The sequence below is a fragment of the Pseudopipra pipra genome, chromosome 5, assembly GCF_036250125.1.
Source record: "Pseudopipra pipra isolate bDixPip1 chromosome 5, bDixPip1.hap1, whole genome shotgun sequence".
NCBI lineage: Eukaryota > Metazoa > Chordata > Aves > Passeriformes > Pipridae > Pseudopipra > Pseudopipra pipra.
In genome coordinates this window covers 32476479-32495913 of record NC_087553.1, presented here as the reverse complement: position 1 = coordinate 32495913, position 19435 = coordinate 32476479, and the positions used below count along the sequence as shown (strand labels likewise).

The following is a 19435-nucleotide window of genomic DNA, read 5'->3' as shown; positions in this document are numbered from 1 at the left end:
CGTACAAGATTATCTTTGCAGGGAGGACAAGCTTGTCACACTGTATAGAGACAGATGATCTGACTTCCTCAGGGAATGAAAAGACATTCTCTTAAATAAGGTACCTAATTAAAGATTGTTTCTGAAGATTTATTTCAGAGGTCTTACATCTTTGCCAAGTTCATGCAAAAAAAGTCCACTATGCTGAATATTCTTTTGAATTACAATGAAAATATATACAAAGTAACCTTTTTTAATCTTAGACCTTCAAGCACCAGTAAAGGAAATGGAGTAAAACTTGTTTCAGAAATTCTGTACTGGATCTTTTCCATCTGCTACAAACTACATGGAATTCAGGTTGGAAGAATTATTACACTGCCAAAATAAATGAAAAAAAATATAATTATCAGGAAGAGCAAGAACAACAGCCATTTTGATACTGGGCATACACTAAAACTCATGTACATGATGAAAATGTCCTCCCTGGTACTTCATTCTATTCTGTTTCTGAACACTGAATTTGTTTGATAACACCCCCAATTGGTGCTGTATCTTTATAGGGATATAAATTCAGAACTAATTTCTCTGACCTGCTTGATATGACACCTCATTACAAGAGGATAATTTCTGAACACAGATTAAAACTAGATGCCAGTATAGTCGAGACTAAGTGTGTTTCATCCACCTACCTTAATTGTATTACATCCTTACAATTACAAGCTTAGATGTGATTAAAGAATACTATTTGAATCTCTTGGATATGCCAACACCAGCATAAGCTTTGACAGTGCTGATGGGTGATAATTTTTCACAGCAGTATTACACTTTATATTGTGAGACTATTAATATACTGACTTTTTACAGCTGCTGTCTACATTGGTGGTCTACCAGGGCACTCAGGGTAAGGTAAGAAACAGAGGGTACACTAATGATATAGTTAGCATCATGATAAAGATCATGGGATTCAGCACCAACCATTTTCCTCAGTCCCTCTATCATTGTGAAGATCTTATGACCAAGATCAGCAAATGTGGTACTCTGTAGTCCATCCAGAAAAGCTCTGGCATCATCTGCTACTAAGGCAAATGATATCAGTAATATCAGGGTGATATCAGAATACAGGGCAGTTCTCCTCAACAGGCATTCAGAAGACTAGTATTCTTGGAGCATAAATCTCTTCACTGACTTTATCTGCCATCACTCCACAGCAGATATCAGCTTTCAGAGTCACTGTAGACTTCAGGTAATTTGATAAAGTAGCGTACATTTTTAATAGGACTGGATAAAACTAAATAGAGGGGAGGAGTGGAAGTGGAGGTAATAATCACAGAATCATTCAGGTTGGAAAAGACCTCTAAGATCATCGAGTTCAACTATTAACCCAGCACTGCCAAGTTCACCATTAAACCATGTCTCTAAGCACCACATCTACCTGTTTTTTAAACACCTCCAGGGTTGAAGACTCCACTTCCCTGTGCAGCCTGTTCCAGTGTTTGACCATCCTTTTTCCTAATGTCCAGTCTAAACCTCCCATGGCACAACTTGAGGTCATTTCCTCTTGTTCTAGTGCTTGTTACTTACAAGAAGAGATTGACTCTCACCTGGCTACAACCTTCTTTCAGGTAGTTGTAGCAAGCGATAAGGTGTCCCCAAGCCTCCTTTTCCCCAGGCTAAACAATCCCAGCTCCCTCAGCTGATCTTCACAAGACTTGTGCACTAGACCCTTCACCAGCTCCATTGCCCTTCTCTGGACACCATCCAGCACCTAAATGTCTTCCTTGTAGTAAGGGGCCTAGAACTGAACACAGGGTTCGAGGTGAATCTTTTGGAAACTGTCCCAGATCTTCATTGTTCTGATGGTTAAAAGCTTTGTGCTATCCAGTCTAAGTGTATGGCAGTGGTTTATATCAATGTGTTCTTGTGGCAACGCTGCTCCTTTGCTTATATATTTTTACTTCCGTCTTTCTGGTTTGTTCTCTTCATGCACTTGTGAAGATCAACCCTACTATCTAAGTCTTTCTTAAGCATAATTAAAAGTCTATTTAACTTTCGTTGCTTCATGACACAAAAGCAGCATAAACACCCTCCCCCCCCAAAAAAAAAAACTCATGGAAAATAAACAAAACATTCTCTTTCTCTTACCTCTTCTCAGATTAGAAATTGTACTTATTTATTCTCTGCAATACCTTAGTTTCACAGGTTCTTCTCTCTCCGCTTCAGCAAATGTAAATAGAGGATTACCCTAAGCCTTTACTGAGTATTGTTGCAATTGTCACAATGGATGCAGTATCCAGTCAGGTGGTTGCTTTTTAAAGTGAAGATGAGCAAATCAACAGTAAGTCAAGTAACTTTTATATGGGATCTCTCCTCATTATTCAGAGCAGTTTCTCCCATTGATAAGTAACTGCTGACATAAAAGGTATTCCAAATTTACTTTCACAAAGGCTGGCTTCTTTGGATATATTCCAGACAGTAGCACCTGCATCAATTTAAAAAGGTTGAAAACAGGAAATGAGAAGTTTTCACTCTGATCCCCCAAAACCTCAGCTGATAAATTTCAAATTCTGATGTAACATGTATGTTGGTGAGGGAAGTGATTTTGTATTGTGAAGAGTGTCATGGTCTAATCCCAGATGGCAACTAACCACTACACAGCTGCTCATTCACTCTTCCTCTCCAGCAGGATCAGGGAGAGAATTGAAAGAGTAAAAGTGAGAAAACTCATTGGTTCAGATATAAATAGTTTAATGGGACAGAAAAAGTAGAAAATAATAATGGTAACAATAGTAATAAAATAATTAGAATATACAAAACAAGTGATACACAATGCAATTGCTCACCACCTACTGACCAGCCAGTTACCAAGCAGCAGTTGCCCTCAGCCAGCTTTCCCCTCCAGTTTATATGGTAGTTTACCATGTAGCACGGAATATCCCTTTGACTAGTATGGATCAGCTGTCATGGCCATGTGCTCTCCCAGCTTCTTATGCCCTCCCAGCCTTCTTGCTGGCAGGGCATGAGAAGCTGAAAAGTCCTTGACTTCGGGTAAGCACTACTTAGCAACAACTAAAATCATCAGCATGTTGTCAACATTATTCCCATACTAAATCCAAAACACAACACTATACCAGCTACTGGGAAGAAAATTAACTATATCCCAGCTGAAACCAGGACAAAGAGGTGTAAAAAACCCCCCAAAAACCAAATAGATAGTTAGCCAGGCTTGTGGTCAAAAAGTTTTCAACACCAACTATAACATCCATGAAAGAAGGCCATTCTGCTTTTCCACTGCTTTAAATCTTGGATCTTTTGGGAAATACTTAAGAGATATTTCAGGTTTCCTTCTATCATCAGTAGTGACACCTAAAATTTTGAACATAAGTAATAAAAGCTGTTAGTAGTTCTTTTAGAATTCAAAACATACTTTTACAAGCTCTACTCCAAACATAAACTATTACCTTGGGGCATGTAACAGGGATGAAAAGGATTTTGCACACACTGATCTACTCTAGGAAAAGGGAATGCCATTACATAACTCAGCTGCAAAAATGGGGCCAGATTATGGTATTCCATAGTGAAGCCTGAGTTTCTGCTCCTTCTCACTAATTTTCATTTCACTGAGAAATTTACTATATTCCACATAATGTCTAATAATGATGTGCTATTCATGATTTAGAAACATGGCTTTACAGATTTAATGCAATGTTTTACAAGTATCTTGTAAATGCTAAGACAATAGAAGACAGAAGACCAAGTATGTACCATAAGAGAATGAATCAGGAAAACTCAACATAACAGTGCCTCATTTATTAGAATCAGTTTGAGTTTTAAGATAAATACATAACCCTTTCCACACCATGTTCTGTTTCCAACAACATGTGTTGTTAGGCAATGAAGTCAGCTTCTGGCCCCATAAACAACCACTGCAGACATTTTAACAATAATCTATAGTCAATTTTTACAAAAACTGCAAAAAGTTTCAGGAAGACAATTTGTCAGTGGAAAAGATTACAAGCACCTACAGGAAACCTGCCTAAAAGCCAGCATACTGAAAACTAACAAAAGTGAAAAATGAAACCTGCATCTCCTGACTTTGGTGCTAAGTTTTCATCTTCTTTCACCAGGAGATACAGGAAAATCACTGAAGACTTTCAACATGTTGAATTCATTTGTCACAACAAAAATTCTGTTCCTCTTTGTACATAGCATTTCTTAGTACAGTAGTTAGCTAATTAATAGCTAGCATAACATCTGTTAGGTTATTTCTCTAGGAAATTTGTAAATTTAAACCTTATCACTCAAAAACTTGGAGCCCATGATTCCATATTTATCAATAATCAAATAAAGTTTCATTGAGCCCTTCAAAACAACATTGCTAGGCTTAGATTCTCCCTAAACCTATTTAAAAGGATATATTTTTGAGGTTTCACTAGATACTGCTTTTGTACTTCTTATCACTGTACCTGGCCAGCTGAGCTAGACATACTAGTAGTGCTCCAAGAGATGTTTGTGAGAATCATGCAAGTTTATCTCATCTATTTCCAAATAACACAGAGTAAAAGAAAATCAGATTTGAAATATTTTCTGATTGGGGAAAAAAAAACCAAACAAAAAAGACCACAACTTTTTCAAGATCCTGATTTCAACTCAATTCTCTCATATTTTTTTATGAAGGCTACCCAGTAAATAATTTTACTTTCAAAAATGCTCTAAGCTCTCAGACAGCATTTTATTTCCTACATAATTTGAATTGTATGTTTTCCTATACATACCCAAAACCAAAGTGAACAATTTAGCTTTAAGGTAAAAGGATAGCACAATCTTACATTTACATTGCTATTACAAAATAGTACATTAAGAATGGATCTACATTTCTTTTTGGGACTGCTGACAAATCAGGTAAGTGACACATCAAATTAGAAACTAATCTTCAAAACATTTAAGTATGCTTGCAAGACAATGGAAGCACTGGGTAGCCAATAAGCCATTTACCTCAGCAAGCTGGAATTACAAACACATTTTGCCTTGTCTTAATTATGCTCGTATATGAGTAAGAAAAAAAATCTACTATATTTTTTTCAAGTTTTTTATCTAAACTGAAAATATTTTCACATGGTAAAAATGTCCTTGTTTTTCAATATTTACTAAAATGTATCGTGCCATTGTTAATTTTAAAAGTTCTTTCTGAAATTATTTTCCTGAGTCATATGTGGGGTTTTTTTGTTTTGTTTTGTTGTTTGGTTTGTTGTTGTTGTTGTTGGTTGGTTTGTTTGTTTGTTTGTTTGAAGAAAGCCAATTGTAAGAACAGCCATTTTAGGAATTTCAACCCACATGTAATGTTCTTTTTTCCAGGACGATGTAAGTTGAAGATGGCAAAAAATGCAATGGGACTCATCAAAATGCTTCCTTTAACACAAAAAGCCAATGACTGCATTACTGCATCAGAAACTCAAGTATATTTTTGATTCCTATGCACCCCTAAAAGGGGACAACAGACTTTTAAGTGCTTTTTCCTGTTGATACTGAAGTGCTGTACAAGAGTATCTTTCAGGGATAGTATGTGGAAACTCCACTGTTTTTCGATGATTAGAGCTATGCAACATGACAATTTTGCAGAAAATTTTGAGTTCTCACCATTCATAGTCACATGTTAAAAGAACGATCTTTCAGTATAAATGTCTCAGCTGTCATTATTTTCACATGTAATTTGAGTTCAGCTACAATACATCTTAAAGTGTTTTCCTTTTCTCAAAGCTAAGGGCTGAATTGTTACAGATGGTAATTTTGGCAGATGGTTGTATATAAAACTGAGTTTATAATTAGGCCAAATCTGACTTGTACAATTAAGGCAATGACGATTTGGAAAATAAGAAGTGTCAGATTGGTACATGATCGGTCTGGTGGCCAACAAAATCTGAAGAAAGTTGATCATTGACATTTACAGAACATATTGCCCATACGAAAATTTCTTCCTAATCACATGAATTAGAAGATAAACAACCTTTCAAGCTCAGAGTGTAAACTCAAGTAACCATGGCTTTTTACCTACTTAAGTGTATAATCCCTTTTTCTTCACTTGAGGTTAATGAGATGGTCTGAAGCAACCTAACATCTTCCTGCTGCTGAGAGAGGGCTCTCAGCATCTCCTTCTCCACAGCTTCCCTCCCTCTGACATCCACCCAACCCCTAAGAAAGTCAGTAAATTCAAGGACAGTGACTAGCCAATTCAGCTCAGAGACAAAAAGTAATCCCTGAGGAATGAGGGGAGAAGGAAATGAGATGTGCAACGGTGAGAATACTAGGACTACCCTTTTTGCTGGAAGTGACCCTCAGGCTCAGTTTAACATATATGAAGCTTCATTTCAAATCTTATTATATCTAGTGTCAAAAACCTTTCCAGAGTAGTAATTGTGGGTGAAGGTTGCCCTTTTCAGCACCTTCTGATTTTCATCTGCATTAAATATTTATTTGTTCTTGTACCAAGTAATATCCAGCCATCATTCTCTCTACTTCTTGCATATCATTCAGTAGTTTCCTGCCATCAACTTTCAGTCCCCTTCATATGCAAATTGTTCCCACATAATACTTTTGCTTATTTTTGGACCCCTATTTCTGTTATGCTCTTTTTTTCCAATGGGGAAAACAGAACTTCTTCCAGGGTCGTTGACGATCACCATCATAAAAGCATTCTCCTTTCAAATTTCTTCCTGTTCCTACTGCATCCCATTGTGTTGGCTGATTTGTTCTACTATGGGTACAACACAGGGATTTTTCACTCATTTTTCCTGACCAAGCATTGCTACAGGAACATTTAAAAAGAGCTTGTAAGTAGCTTTTATAACTATTTGAAACTGCCATTATTAATGTAGTTACAATTAGTTCAAAACATTCCTTCCAAAATGCATCCCCTTGCTCTTCAACACAAAGAACTCCATTTGCCATCATGCCATCTGTTCTCCTATCTTCTCTAAACCTTAACAAAGTTCCTCAGAATCTCTTTTAGTTTCAATTAACCTGAGTAATTTATGTAGCTTGCACATATTGTCATCAATCTGTGAACCCTCTTACCAGATTGAACTATATGAGGTTAGTGACAATTAGAGAATATTACCTCTTAGGTTTTTGCCATGTTACAAATTAATGACTTATTCCTACACTTTGCTTTCTGTCCTAAGTAGTTTTTCCTCAAACTGTTATGATAAGGGAGATACAGTATGGGGCTACTTAGGATTTTCTTCTTAGATCTTTATTAAAAAAAAAAAAAAATCTAAATAAGTAATTTCAATTCTTTCTTCTTATGCATCCATTTTGATATACAAAGACTTTTAGTGTATTGAAAATGTTTCTTTTACAGGAACTGGGTTTTTCTACTCCTTTCATTGAACTCTGTTAATATAGAGTTCCCATCATCTTTCTACCAAGGTTGATGATTTAAATACAGCAAGATCTGCTGACAACACAACAGTAGAGGCAAGCTGGTAAGAAAAATTCTTTTAAACATATTCATTGACTCTAAAGACAAGAACTAAGAGTTAATGTGTTAAGAGTTACTATATACATAAGAAAATTTAAAAAATATAAAAACACCAGGATCACCTATTTTTATGAAGTTAGAAACACCTTGCCTTTACTCTAAATTTAACCTGATGTATAATCCCGATTTATAATTTATATCCTCCTCCAAACTTTAGACCTGTTCACATAAATTGTATTTTTAACATCCTGGGGGTTTGTGAGTGGGTTTAGGGTGTTTCTTTGGGTGGTTTTTAGTTTGTTTTTGGTTTTGATTGGGATTTGTATAGGCTGACAACTACAAACTCCATCAAAGCATTTCTGGTATCGGTGTTTCCCCATAATCTCCTACGTTTCCAGGAAGAGCAGGCACATTCCATGATATATACCAACATGCAAGTGCTCTCAGCTTACAGCAAAGAGACATAGGATATATCCCAGCTATCTTTGTCATTGTGGAATTGTGACCACAGAATTAATATCAATGTAATTCAAATGCTGTTTGGATGTTTTTGCTTGAGTTATGCTAACTAGAGAGAACTGTAAATATCTAATCTTAAACCTGAATCTCCACCTATGGTTTTCCTTAAAAAACACAGAAATTGTGGGATAAACATTCTGAAAGAAGTTGAGTCACTCAGTTTGCAGCTTGGTATGACTATTAAGATGCAGCTATAACTGGAAAAAAAATAATCTGAGAAAAAAAAGCTCCCCAAGTCTGTACAGTTTTGAAGAAATATAAATGCCTATTAGATACACATGCCTATAAAATATAATTCCATTAAACCAGTAACACAGTTAAATACACTGAATCAAAATGTTAGGTATCCTCACAGCATCTGCAATAATACAACAGAATGCAACATCTTGAAAAAACTGCTATTTTACTTTAATTTTACTGATAATTTTCATAGGGGTTACTTATTGAAAAAATAGGGTTGTACATCATGTGTAGTGTGATTACACCCTATAGAGCTTTACATTTCGTCAAAAGTATTCACGTGAATTAGAACATGCAGTTGTCAGTAGCGAAATTATTCTGGTACATTTCAACAGCATCCTTGTTACAGATGCACTGATAGAGAAACTCATACAAATATCAACACAGTATGACATGATTTCTTAGATTATTTTTACACCTAGTTCTCAAATATTTCCTAGGATCACTCTTATTAAAGAACACACATTAAGTTGCCTGGCCTATTATAAAATTTTTTTGCTTCCTTAATTAGGAAAAGAAAATATCAAAGTCACAGAAAATATAACCTATCATCAAAAAGATTCATGTAAATCTCCACAGGACATATACTGGAATTTTAGAGTATATACATTAAAAAGTAAGACTAGTATTTTCATAACTGATGCCATTTCTTAGCGAGATTACTTGAGTGATATTTGTCAACTTGTACAGAAAAAAAAATTCTTCCCAATTTTGTAGGAATTGTGCCATTTACTTTGAAAAAAGTAATGGAGTATGCATTCTGAGAAGACGACTATCATAGTGAATAAAGCCAAAAAGAATATAATTGTTTGATAATTAGCACTTCAAACAGATACTAGTTCGACAGTAACTGAAATAATGTTCTTGGATGCAATGGACTTGTTTCAACAGAAATAAACTAGATTTTAGTAGGATAAAATATATTAACTTCACATGTCACCATTTGTAAATGTCAATAACATCACATTAAAGTGGAAAATGACCAAGAGTACTCTAGACAATCTGACTATTACTGGCAAATGTCTAGTTGATCCTTAAAACCCGTGTGTGAGAAGAGAAAAAGAAGAAAGACAGGAAATTCATTTCAGTTGATTGAAAGAACTTTTTAGGCCAGAATTTTTTAAAGGTCAAATGAAATCACCGAATCAGGTATTTCTGACTTGGTTAGGTAACAAAGTTGTGAGATACAGCGTAAAGTAATAACAATTACTTCTAAAAGGGTTTCCTTTGGTCTCAATAAGTATCTGACTTTAAAAAAAGGGGGGGGGGCAAGAATTTTCTGAATATATTAAGAAAATCACTGACTTTACAGAGTAAAAGGTATTGGCACTTCTAGAAATGGCAGACCAATATTTCAGAGGGCTCCTCCAAACTGTAGTAATAGCTGGTGAGTGTCATAATGCAAAAATGCAACCCATCCCACAGAACAGTGGATTCATTCTAAACCTGAGACACTTTATTTTTAAAGATGAGACAAAATACAATAACAACAGATTATTCAGAGGACTAATATTTAAAGTGGGCCTCAAAAAGGTAATGGGAAATAAAAATGGCCACTGGATAGACTCCTATGAAAATATGCAGAGAACATTCACTGGAGATGAAGCTTAAACTGCATGGGAGAAAAGATGCTGATATACACACCTTTGGTATTTTAGATGCTAGAAGTGCTGAAGTTTATAGGAGGTGAGAATGCTGACTTAAACAGAGCGGAGGTCAGGAAAGGTGCACAAAGAAACAAAGTTAGTTTTTTATCCTAAGGGGGACCTCTCCCTTAGAGAGAAGCTTGCAGGATAACCAAGTATCCTGTTTAGTAGCCTGAAACAAGGGCTTTCACTGAGCAGTGTTATGCTACTAGTGGAACAAATACCAAAGAAATATATCTAAAGTTTAGAACAGTCTACAGTTATGGTCAGAATTTTTAGAGACTGCGTGGCAAATCTAGCACACATTCTTTCCCAGGGATTATAATACAGAAGATCAAAGCAACTTCAGTGACAGTATTTAAGCTTACGGTTTACAAGAAAGGTTTGTGTTTCCTTGAAAAGGAAGCAATACCCCTCAGAACCATTTAAACTAGTGTCAGCTACAGTGCCGATAGTTATTGTTGTTAGAATGCAAATGCAATCCACACATTGCTGAACCACAGTAACTTGAAAAAGACAGCAATTATGAACACTGGATATATTTTTTTCCTCCTTTTCAAAATAACCATCAAAAAGCTCTGTTTATTCAGGAACATATTTTTTAATCCAAATGAAATATGGTGCCAAGCAGTGTTATACAAGCTTCCTAATTTTGTTTGGCTGACTAATGTTCCTATTCCTGCGTGCTTCAAAGTAGTAAAAGAAAAACAAATCTCAGGAAGAACTGACATTCAGATCTATATCAGTTTAAAGACATAATGCATAATATTGTCTGCTTGCCATTTAATGCAAAAGACAAATTTTGCTGAGTTCACTTAATAACAAGTAAATGGAGGCTGGAAATTAGAGGGCTGGAACTTAGGACTTCTTTACAATAGACTATTAGCATGTTTAAATTTCAATCTCCCTAAATTTCTAAGTACTTCTTTTCATTTAGTGAATTATTTTGCATATATACAGCATATTATTAATTTAAATGTATCATGCCTGACTCCTTAGTGTCATACTTCAGTTAGACCACAAAAGTCAGCACCTTGATATCTTACTCCCATTTTATACACCATTATGAAATCTCCATAAAGAGACAGGAATTTTTTTGGATCAACATGAAATGGAGGAAGAAACTTCCCTACACACTTTAAAACTTCTACATTTACAAGCACTCTACAACAATAAACATTATAATATTTATTGTTTTCTATTAATATTATATATTAATATACTACAGTTTATTTATATATCATATTAACTTTTTTTTAAACAAACTTTTTATATCATGGTATTACTCCATATTTTCGGTATGTGCTGTTTACACATCATTAAGTTCATTTTTTTTTCCAGAAGCAACTCTAACAAAAAAAGTTGCTGCATGGTTTGCAGAGTTCATTTTCTGTTTTAAACAGAGATAGATTGTCAGGACATGCACAACTTAGTTTCACAGTCTGACTTATACTGCCTGAATAACTTTTTCCCAGAAGTAATTAGAAGTCATGTGTTCCTAAACAGACCAAAGAATCCATCCAGCAATGATGTATCACGCTGCAAACACAAATGGAAGACATACCTTGGTCTGCTCCTACCAAGGAAGCGCAAGATAGTGAGAAAAATTACAAAATAGTGTCATTCATTTAGGAGGAAAGACACTGAAAGATTATCAGCACAACTAATCCTCACTTCACCGAGCAGAGAGATTCCAGACACAGCAAATGCAGAATGTAGGTCCACAATAAATACACTCATATTCTTAACATATTTCTAAAACTATACTTAGGGTGCTTCTAAAGCCATACTTACGGTGCTTCTTAAAGTATACCTAAAGAGATGATAAAGGTAATTGGACTAAACTTATCCCTGGCCTTAACTGGCAGTGAACTGATATCCCTGGATCTGATGTTAACAGAACAAATGAAAAGCAGAGGGTCCACTAAATAAGGCGCCGGATGAGGGTTTACCGTCACTGAGACAGTTAAGGTGATTGCATTGAAGCCAGGTTCAGTCACACAGGACTGGCAAAGCTACATGAACAGACAGGACCGACAGACTGATATTTTCAGACTCTGACTTGAAAATGCTTAAATCTTTCTGAATGGAGGTTCAGAGGGTGGCATGATTCACAATCTGTGAATTTGGACTTGTCTGAAATACAGTCCCCTCCCCCACATTCCTAGCTCATATGTAAGCCACCCTCAAAACTGAACAAATAAACCTTCAACATAACAGCTTCAACAAGACAAACTAGATAGTAGAACCTTCCCAGAGACCTAAGAGGCTACTCAAGAAAAGATGTGAACCTGTCTCACTTCAGTGAGTGTGCTCATGTAAATTCTTCTAGATTAGCTTTTTTTCTGTCCATATTGAATCAAGGTTGTTCGCAAACCCAGAGGTGATCTCTGTACACTCATCCTATTGTGACAATGCAGCCTAAACCTACAGGCTTTGCAGAGCATCAGTCTAAGCTAAAATGTGTAGCCCACTCCTGCCCCAACTCCAAGACTGCTAGCACTCTCCCCTCTCTGACTTTCTAGCTCTGCTGCCCAAAATCAGTGAAAAGCCAGTGAAGGTAGAATAGTACTGAGATACCCAGCTGGACTCCTAGAAATGCTTCACTGGAACATTAAGAAATACAGTGTGAATGACTGTTATACAGGTAGGAGAATGGGTAGCTTTTGTGGCTTGGGCTAAATATGATCTTGAGGGTCCTGAACCTGATCTTCTCCATCCAGTGGGTTTTACAGCAAAAAACGGAGAAAAGTAACCAAATACTGCAGTCCCTGTATGCTGACAAGTGTTCTTTAGCAGCAGAGAAAGTTTAGTGCTAGGAGATGAGTAAAAGTTGGGTCTACAGAAGACCTGGAGCACTGGCCACAGTGAATTAGTGATCAGCTATTGCACCTGCAAGGGAGGAGCCCGCATTTGATCCCACAAGCCTGCACCAGCTGGTCTTACTTTTAATGTCACTTCAAGTGGTGATGAAATAGTTGGAAGCTCAGGATTTACCCACTTTGCAAAACAGTGTGCTCCAAAGCACGGCTGCAAAGCTGTGAGAACCACAAGGGCCTTCTTCAGGCAATACCTGCAGTGACATCTTAGATCTGATGCTATTTTCACCTTGCACTCAAAATTAGGTCTGCTCCACACAGCAACAATAATGGCAAAATGCATATAGAGCAGAAAATTCCTAATCAGATTTAAAATCATTACCACATCCACCTACCTTGTATAATTTAAACATGGTTTAAACTGAAACAGCAACCAATTGTTCACTCAGTCGTTATTAGATAACAATAGGAAATTAGATGTCAATTTATTTCCTATATTAATGTGATCCAAAGTGTTCATTAATCTGAATTCCTAAAACGGCTTGTATTTAGACATACAGTAGAAATAATGTCTTCATTAGCATATCTACTGTCATCGACCTCTTGATATTATAGATGCTACTAGCTTGAATCGAATAAAATATTTAACACTATTTTTGTTTTCTCATCTTTTCCTTTACATACTAATAGATGTCTGATACTATTTACATTTGTCAATAAGTAAAACCATCCAGCAAAGAAGTTTGTATTTCATGTGCTCCCTGCAGCCAGTTATTTCAGCATTGGTGATATTTACAAAAGTTGGTTTTGCAGGTTTACATGTGACTGGGTAGGCAATACAAGCACGGGACAAACAACAAAATTAAAGAGAAGTGTTACCCTTCTCCACTTACCTTACATTTGTCCATCTCCTTTTCCCACAAACACATGAAGAAAAAAACAACCAACCATTAAAAAAAAAAAAAAAAGCAGATCTACAGTGTTTAAAAGGCTGACTAACCTCAGGTTTGGGCGAAAACAAGCACTTTCGTTTTCATGTCAGCTACCACAACACTCAAATGGAATTCCGTAGAGAGATTTTTCCTGCCTTGCTTCAAATAAATGGGTGTTGTGTTTATATACTGCATACTGAGCATTGCCCGTCCAAAGCCAAGGGCTGCATCTTGCCAACTCTTAACTTTTGTACAATATGGCAATTACATGAGCCAGCATACCATTAAATCACACAACAAAGCTTGGAGAATGACACTGCCAGCTTACAGAACTGTACCTAAGGACTAACATTCAGTGCATAAAAGGAGAAACTAGATTTCAGTGCAATGGCAGAACTGGGTCAGTGGCCTCAGTTTAGATTACAAAGCCAAGTGCCAAATAGTTCACAAAGATAAAAACTTGCAGGCCCACAATACAAGGAGGTGAAGAAAAAAAATAAATAAAAAGATCACTAAACATGCCTTACAAAATGCCCCCCCTTGAGTCTTCCAGGTCAGCTGCTGTTTATTCCCCATATGACTCTTTATTCCAGGATGTTCCTTCCAGCTGCAGTACTCACAAACTGGCATCCCTTAAGCAGAGTCAAAATAAAGGGATCAGAGGAGACATAACCCATTGCTCAATGTGAATAGCACAACATCTTTCTGGTTCCAGCAAATTCTCTTTTTCTATCTAATGAGCAGCAGATCTATACCCATCATGAGCTCCAAATGTCTTCCAGTGCCTAATGTTCAGGGTTTTTTTGCAGAATGAGCAAGAAAGATTGGTGATCAGAGCACGCTATTTCCCCTAAAAGCAAGCTCGCACCAAGGTATCGGGTATCTACTTTGCGTTTCTGATTTAGCCTGTTCATATGAAACTGGAATGGGCAATTTGTGTCTAATTCTTTTTCCAGGTACTGGTCCAAAATAAATTCTACACAGGCTTCCGCCTCAGTGACATAAGCATACTGCAGACAAGACAGTCTAAGAACAACTAGCAATAATGTGCACGTTCAGAGGTAAAAAGTTGAGCTGAGATCAAAGATGTTTTTAATACTGATGTTTCTAAGAGGATGTGCATCTAAGTCACTGCAGATCAAGTGCCTGAACCATGTATCTGTGATACCTTAACATCAGCAGCTTTCAGAGCTACCCCATAGGTGACCCCTCTTTGCAGCATATTTCTTAGTAACTTAATCCTATTTAGATTATCTTCAAATCAAACAATGAACAAGCAAATCAGAAAACTGCTACACCTTTTTGCAAGATCATATCACACTAGCATCACTCATCCTGTTTTATATAAAATGTAAAAGGCTGTACAGACATCAATGATATTTTAATTTTTTTAATATTAACATGCAAAAGGACATAAACTCACTTCTGACAATAGTTTTAATTACTAAGTATATAAGCCTGCAAATCCTCTCATCCAAGTAATCCTTCAATAAGATTAATTCATGGAAATAGCCCCATTGAAAAAGGATTTGTATGACTAGACCCTAAATGCTTAATCACATTTTTAAAGACATTACGACTTTAAAAAAAAAAAAAAAATCCAGGTGTTGGTATGTTTAAAACAGGGGGATTATATGTCTATCAAATTACATCATTTCAAAAACATCACTTCTAGAACTGACACTTGGGGAACATGCTTCTGCAGTTCCAGTGGTTTCTCAGGTTAAGACTAATTTAAACAAAGGGACCAACCTGCTCACTTTGAGTCTAGCATTCAGCACAACTTTTCTTTCAGCACTTTCATTGCACTGATGTATGACTCAGCTACTCCTTCAGCTGCACTAGTTATATATTGTCCCTGTGCAACATTACCTTAAACATCAGAATCTCTGAGTTATTTTAAGCACTATCCAGTCATTACCAAGTCTTTTCAAGACTCAGTGATGTTGTGGTTTTTGCTTTCTGTACTATGTCTATTGCAGAATATTTTACTATAAGAAATATTAACTTCTTTCCTGGCTTTCCAGTCCTGTTCTTTTCACTATGCCAATTACGAGTCTAGGCAATGACCCAAGTAGCCACAGGACAGCAAATAGATTAAGATTTACTTTAATGTGTCGAGTGCCCCCATGTGCTTAAGTCTACCTTCTTGTACCTGCTTCACTTGCTCTCTCTCTTTGCATAGGGTCTTCATGATTTTAATGGAAAGTCTTCTTGAAGTATCTCCTGTTCTGATCCCCTGGGAACGATTAATGGTTTGGTATCACATTTGTTTGCTAATCCTTAAAATATAGGAAATAATTGGAGAAGTAGGAGTCTGTCACTGCATCCAAAAAGCAGGAAATGTAACTGCTTGAAGGCTGACAGATGCTTCACCACCATGACAAGAAACTGTTCCATAGGCTATGGTTTGTGAGCCCCTGAGTCAAGCCATATGGTCCTGAACGCCAAGACTGCCTCTCTTTCCCCGTTTATTGGGAGAGAGGGATTGTTCCTGCTTTGCTCTAAATTTGCAGAAGTACTCCATTAATTTTTAAAAGTTTACAGTTTGAATATAATAAAACACTTGACTGCTTGCACTCATAAATCTTCATTCATTTGCTGAATATTTTTTCTTCATGAAAGAAACAGCCCTACTTTACGCTTCCATGAGCTAGGATAAAAATCTTGTGACTTTATTGCTATCCATTCCAATATTAAATGAATGCATATAACTAAACACACATAAACATGGCTCTCAGACTTTAAGAGGCCCTTCACAATTAATAATCTATTCAGCATATTTAAAGACACTTGTATATAGGGTCTGAAACAACAGCTTTGAGGTACAAGGCATCTTTAGTAATCTAGTGGGAATGGATTATAATAGCAATGGATATACACTGCTAAAAATCAGAGCTGATAATTTAAGATGAAACCCCACTGTACTTCAGCATCACAAAAATTAAGTCTTCAGGTTATAACTCCTTAAACATGGGTATTCTCCAGTGCTTTGGCCAGCTGAGATTTAAATATTTCAGAAAGTGACTATTTCTAATTCCTGTCATCTCTTGATAAATTATTTAACTGCCCAAAATACTTCAGTAAGATCTTTCACTTTCTTTTAAAATATGTTTTATGTCTTTTCCAATGACTGCATGCTGAGGTGTCTTCAGGCTACTGGTGTGTAGGCGACCCAGCAGTTGTCAAGAAACAGACGGAAGCAAAAAGTATCTTGCTTCTAACCAAGAAGAAAAGGGGGAGGCAGAAACCCCCAGCGCGGAGGCAGCGGTGTGCGTGTCCATGCATTGTTCTCTCCCGGAGCAGTCCTGGCTCTCGCTGGAGTTTACCAGGATTGAGGGTATCAGCACCTTGCAAAGACCAGCCTTAAACTTTCTCCCTTTAGAGTTTCCCTGAGCTGCTTCTTGTTACAATTTTCCACTCGTGTCTGTCTCTATCCTTCTTTCTAAAAAACGCACAGCATAGCAACTGAAATCTCTACAGAACCCGGAGAAATAATGGCAGGGGCCGACGCCGAGGCACTGAGCGGCACTTTCCGGCGGGATGCGGGAGGGCGAGGGGCGGAATGCCGGGGTTCCCACGACACCCACCAGGCGCCGCACGCTGGGGCAGCGTGCGGGGAGAGAGACACCGAACACCGCAGCCACGGCGCTGCTGCCCCCGATTTCGTGTTCTCGCACTCGCACGGGTAACACAGACAACTGATTTATTACGGCAATTTTCCCCACCGCCTTCCGAGGTCTCCCAGGTCTCGGCAGACGGTTCGGTCGCTTGCTACAACTTTTCCACAGGCTGCGGGCGCCGAGGGCAAGACAGAGTGATAATTCTTTTCTCCCCCCAGCTCACTCTTCCAAACCGCTCACCCACTGCAGCGGTTCTCACCTCGGCGCCCCTCACCTCTCGGGCAGCCCGGGAGCCACAGCCCCCACCGACCCCCGCGGACGCGCACTCTCTACGGGTCGGCTGCCCCGGGTCGCGCAGCCCCTCCGCCCCAGCCGCCCCCGGCCCCGCTCCGCCGCGGGGCAGGTGGGTGTCCCCAGTCTCCCCCCGCCGCCGAAGCCTGGCCGCACTCACTTGTGCCTTCTTCATAAGGAATGGCAGCGCTGCAGTCCAGCCCAGCCGGCCGTGTGCAAACTCCTTTCAGCGGAACTGTAGCTCCAGCATAATGCAGCAGCCGATAGTCCACGCATTGGGGTTGCCCACGGCGAGCCCCGCGCTGCCTCCGCCTGTCCCGCCGCCGCTCTCCGCGCCCCGCTGCGCCCCCTCCCCACGACCTGAGCGTCTGCGCTGACTGAAAGCACAACCGGACCCCGGCCAGGTCTTTTATATCTCCGATCTGCCTCCGGCAGCGGTGGCGGCGGCGGCAGCCCAGGCAAGGACACGCCTTTCCCCACCCTCCCTCCCTCTCTCCCTACCGGAGGACCGGGAGGCCAGGCAGACCCTGCGGGGCGGGGGAAACCCGAGTTAACTTGGGCGAAGTTGGAGGCAGGAACAAGCCGAGCCTGCCCCTTGTCAGCGCCCGAGGGGAGCGGGGTCGCGGGCGGGCCGCCACGGGTAGCAGCGGGCGGGGATGCGGGGAGGGCGGGGAGCGTGCGGGGCGGGGAGCGCCGGGTACGGGCCCCGTGGGGGTGGGTGCAGAGGGCTGCTCCCGCCCGGTGCCCTGGGGGCTCGGCGGTGCCCGCGAGAGGTGACCGCAGCCGACCGCGGCGGAGCGGGGCGGGGGTCTCTGGCCTCCCTCGAGGTGGGCTGTGGCAGCTCGCAGAGGAGCCGCCGCGGCACTCGAGGTCAGCCAGGCGGGCGGCGCCGAGCCCTTGGACTGGGTCCCCCCACTCACGCTGGTAAGAAGAGGGATGCCCCCGGCGGGACCCGCCGCCGGGCGCCGCCTCGACCCGGGGCGGGAGGGCAGCGGGCTCGGAGGCTGGCGGAGCTTCCAGCACTGCCCGGTGCTTCAGCGTAGCAGCCGCTGGAGCGGCGCGCAGGGCCGGGAGGCAGCCCCGGCTTTGCCATGGCCATTCCAACGCTACCTTCCCATAATCGGTGAATGCAGTTAGGTACTGGGATGAGCATTTCAGCTGGAGCTTAGAAGCTCCTTTTACTTGTTTCAGCCACAGAAAAAATTGTTGAGCAGTGCCTCCTAACGCTTCTGTTAAAGGTGATCTTGCAGATTTTTTCACATGCTATTACAGTTTGCATCCTGTGTAAATAATGTATTAATGTTGGGTGTGGAAAAGTGACACACAACTTTTACACGCACAACTTTTACTATGTCGGGTCTTTTGGCAAATCCATCACAGCAGTAGCCACAGAATTTGAGTCCTCTTTAGAGAAAACGGTTCCGAGGTTAACATGGATTAAATCTTAAGCGTGAACTGAATGGAAAGTAGAGCAGTTTATGGACCTAGTATTTCCTGAGACAGTGATGCTTGCTGAAAATTTAAAAGAACATTAACAAAAAGAATAGTCTGCCCAAGTCAATGGTCATTTCCTAAGGGAGATTAGGTATGCTCGAAGTACAGAGTAAGAGATTTCATTAGAAAAGTTTGTCTAATTTTCACCTAGAATTAATGATAAAATTTTAAAAGGCTATATTTCTGCCAAAGTAAAGGTGAGCTGTTCAGGTACAGAAAGATTTTAAACCCATCCCCAACTCTGCTATATATTTGGGTTTCATAGTAGAGCAGATAAACAACTAATCTCTTTTTTGCTTTTACATCCAATCCGGAAAAATAGGTCAATAATTTTCTTTAGAGCATGACAGTACTGATTAAATATTTCACTTTTTTTCATTTCTTGACTATTACTGTGATGAATCGCCTTGGAGTTCTG

At 39.3% G+C, this 19435-nt stretch overlaps 1 protein-coding gene and 1 long non-coding RNA gene across 4 annotated transcripts in view; one reads left to right on the top strand and one right to left on the bottom strand.

Moving 5' to 3' along the window:
- The window catches only part of KITLG (KIT ligand), a 57483-nt gene extending 39231 nt beyond the window's left edge, over window positions 1-18252 (bottom strand). For 2 of the 3 annotated variants that reach the window (XM_064655496.1, XM_064655495.1), the window contains exon 1: window positions 17684-18252. In XM_064655496.1, coding sequence (XP_064511566.1) covers window positions 17684-17698 — 15 coding nt within the window. In that variant the 5' untranslated portion in view covers window positions 17699-18252. The remainder of the gene's footprint in view (window positions 1-17683) is intronic. The other variant, XM_064655494.1, reaches the window with a different exon arrangement.
- Window positions 18224-19435, top strand: part of LOC135414583 (uncharacterized) — a 29634-nt gene continuing 28422 nt past the window's right edge. The window contains exon 1 of the long non-coding RNA XR_010430730.1: window positions 18224-18447. This is a non-coding gene — a long non-coding RNA (uncharacterized LOC135414583). The remainder of the gene's footprint in view (window positions 18448-19435) is intronic.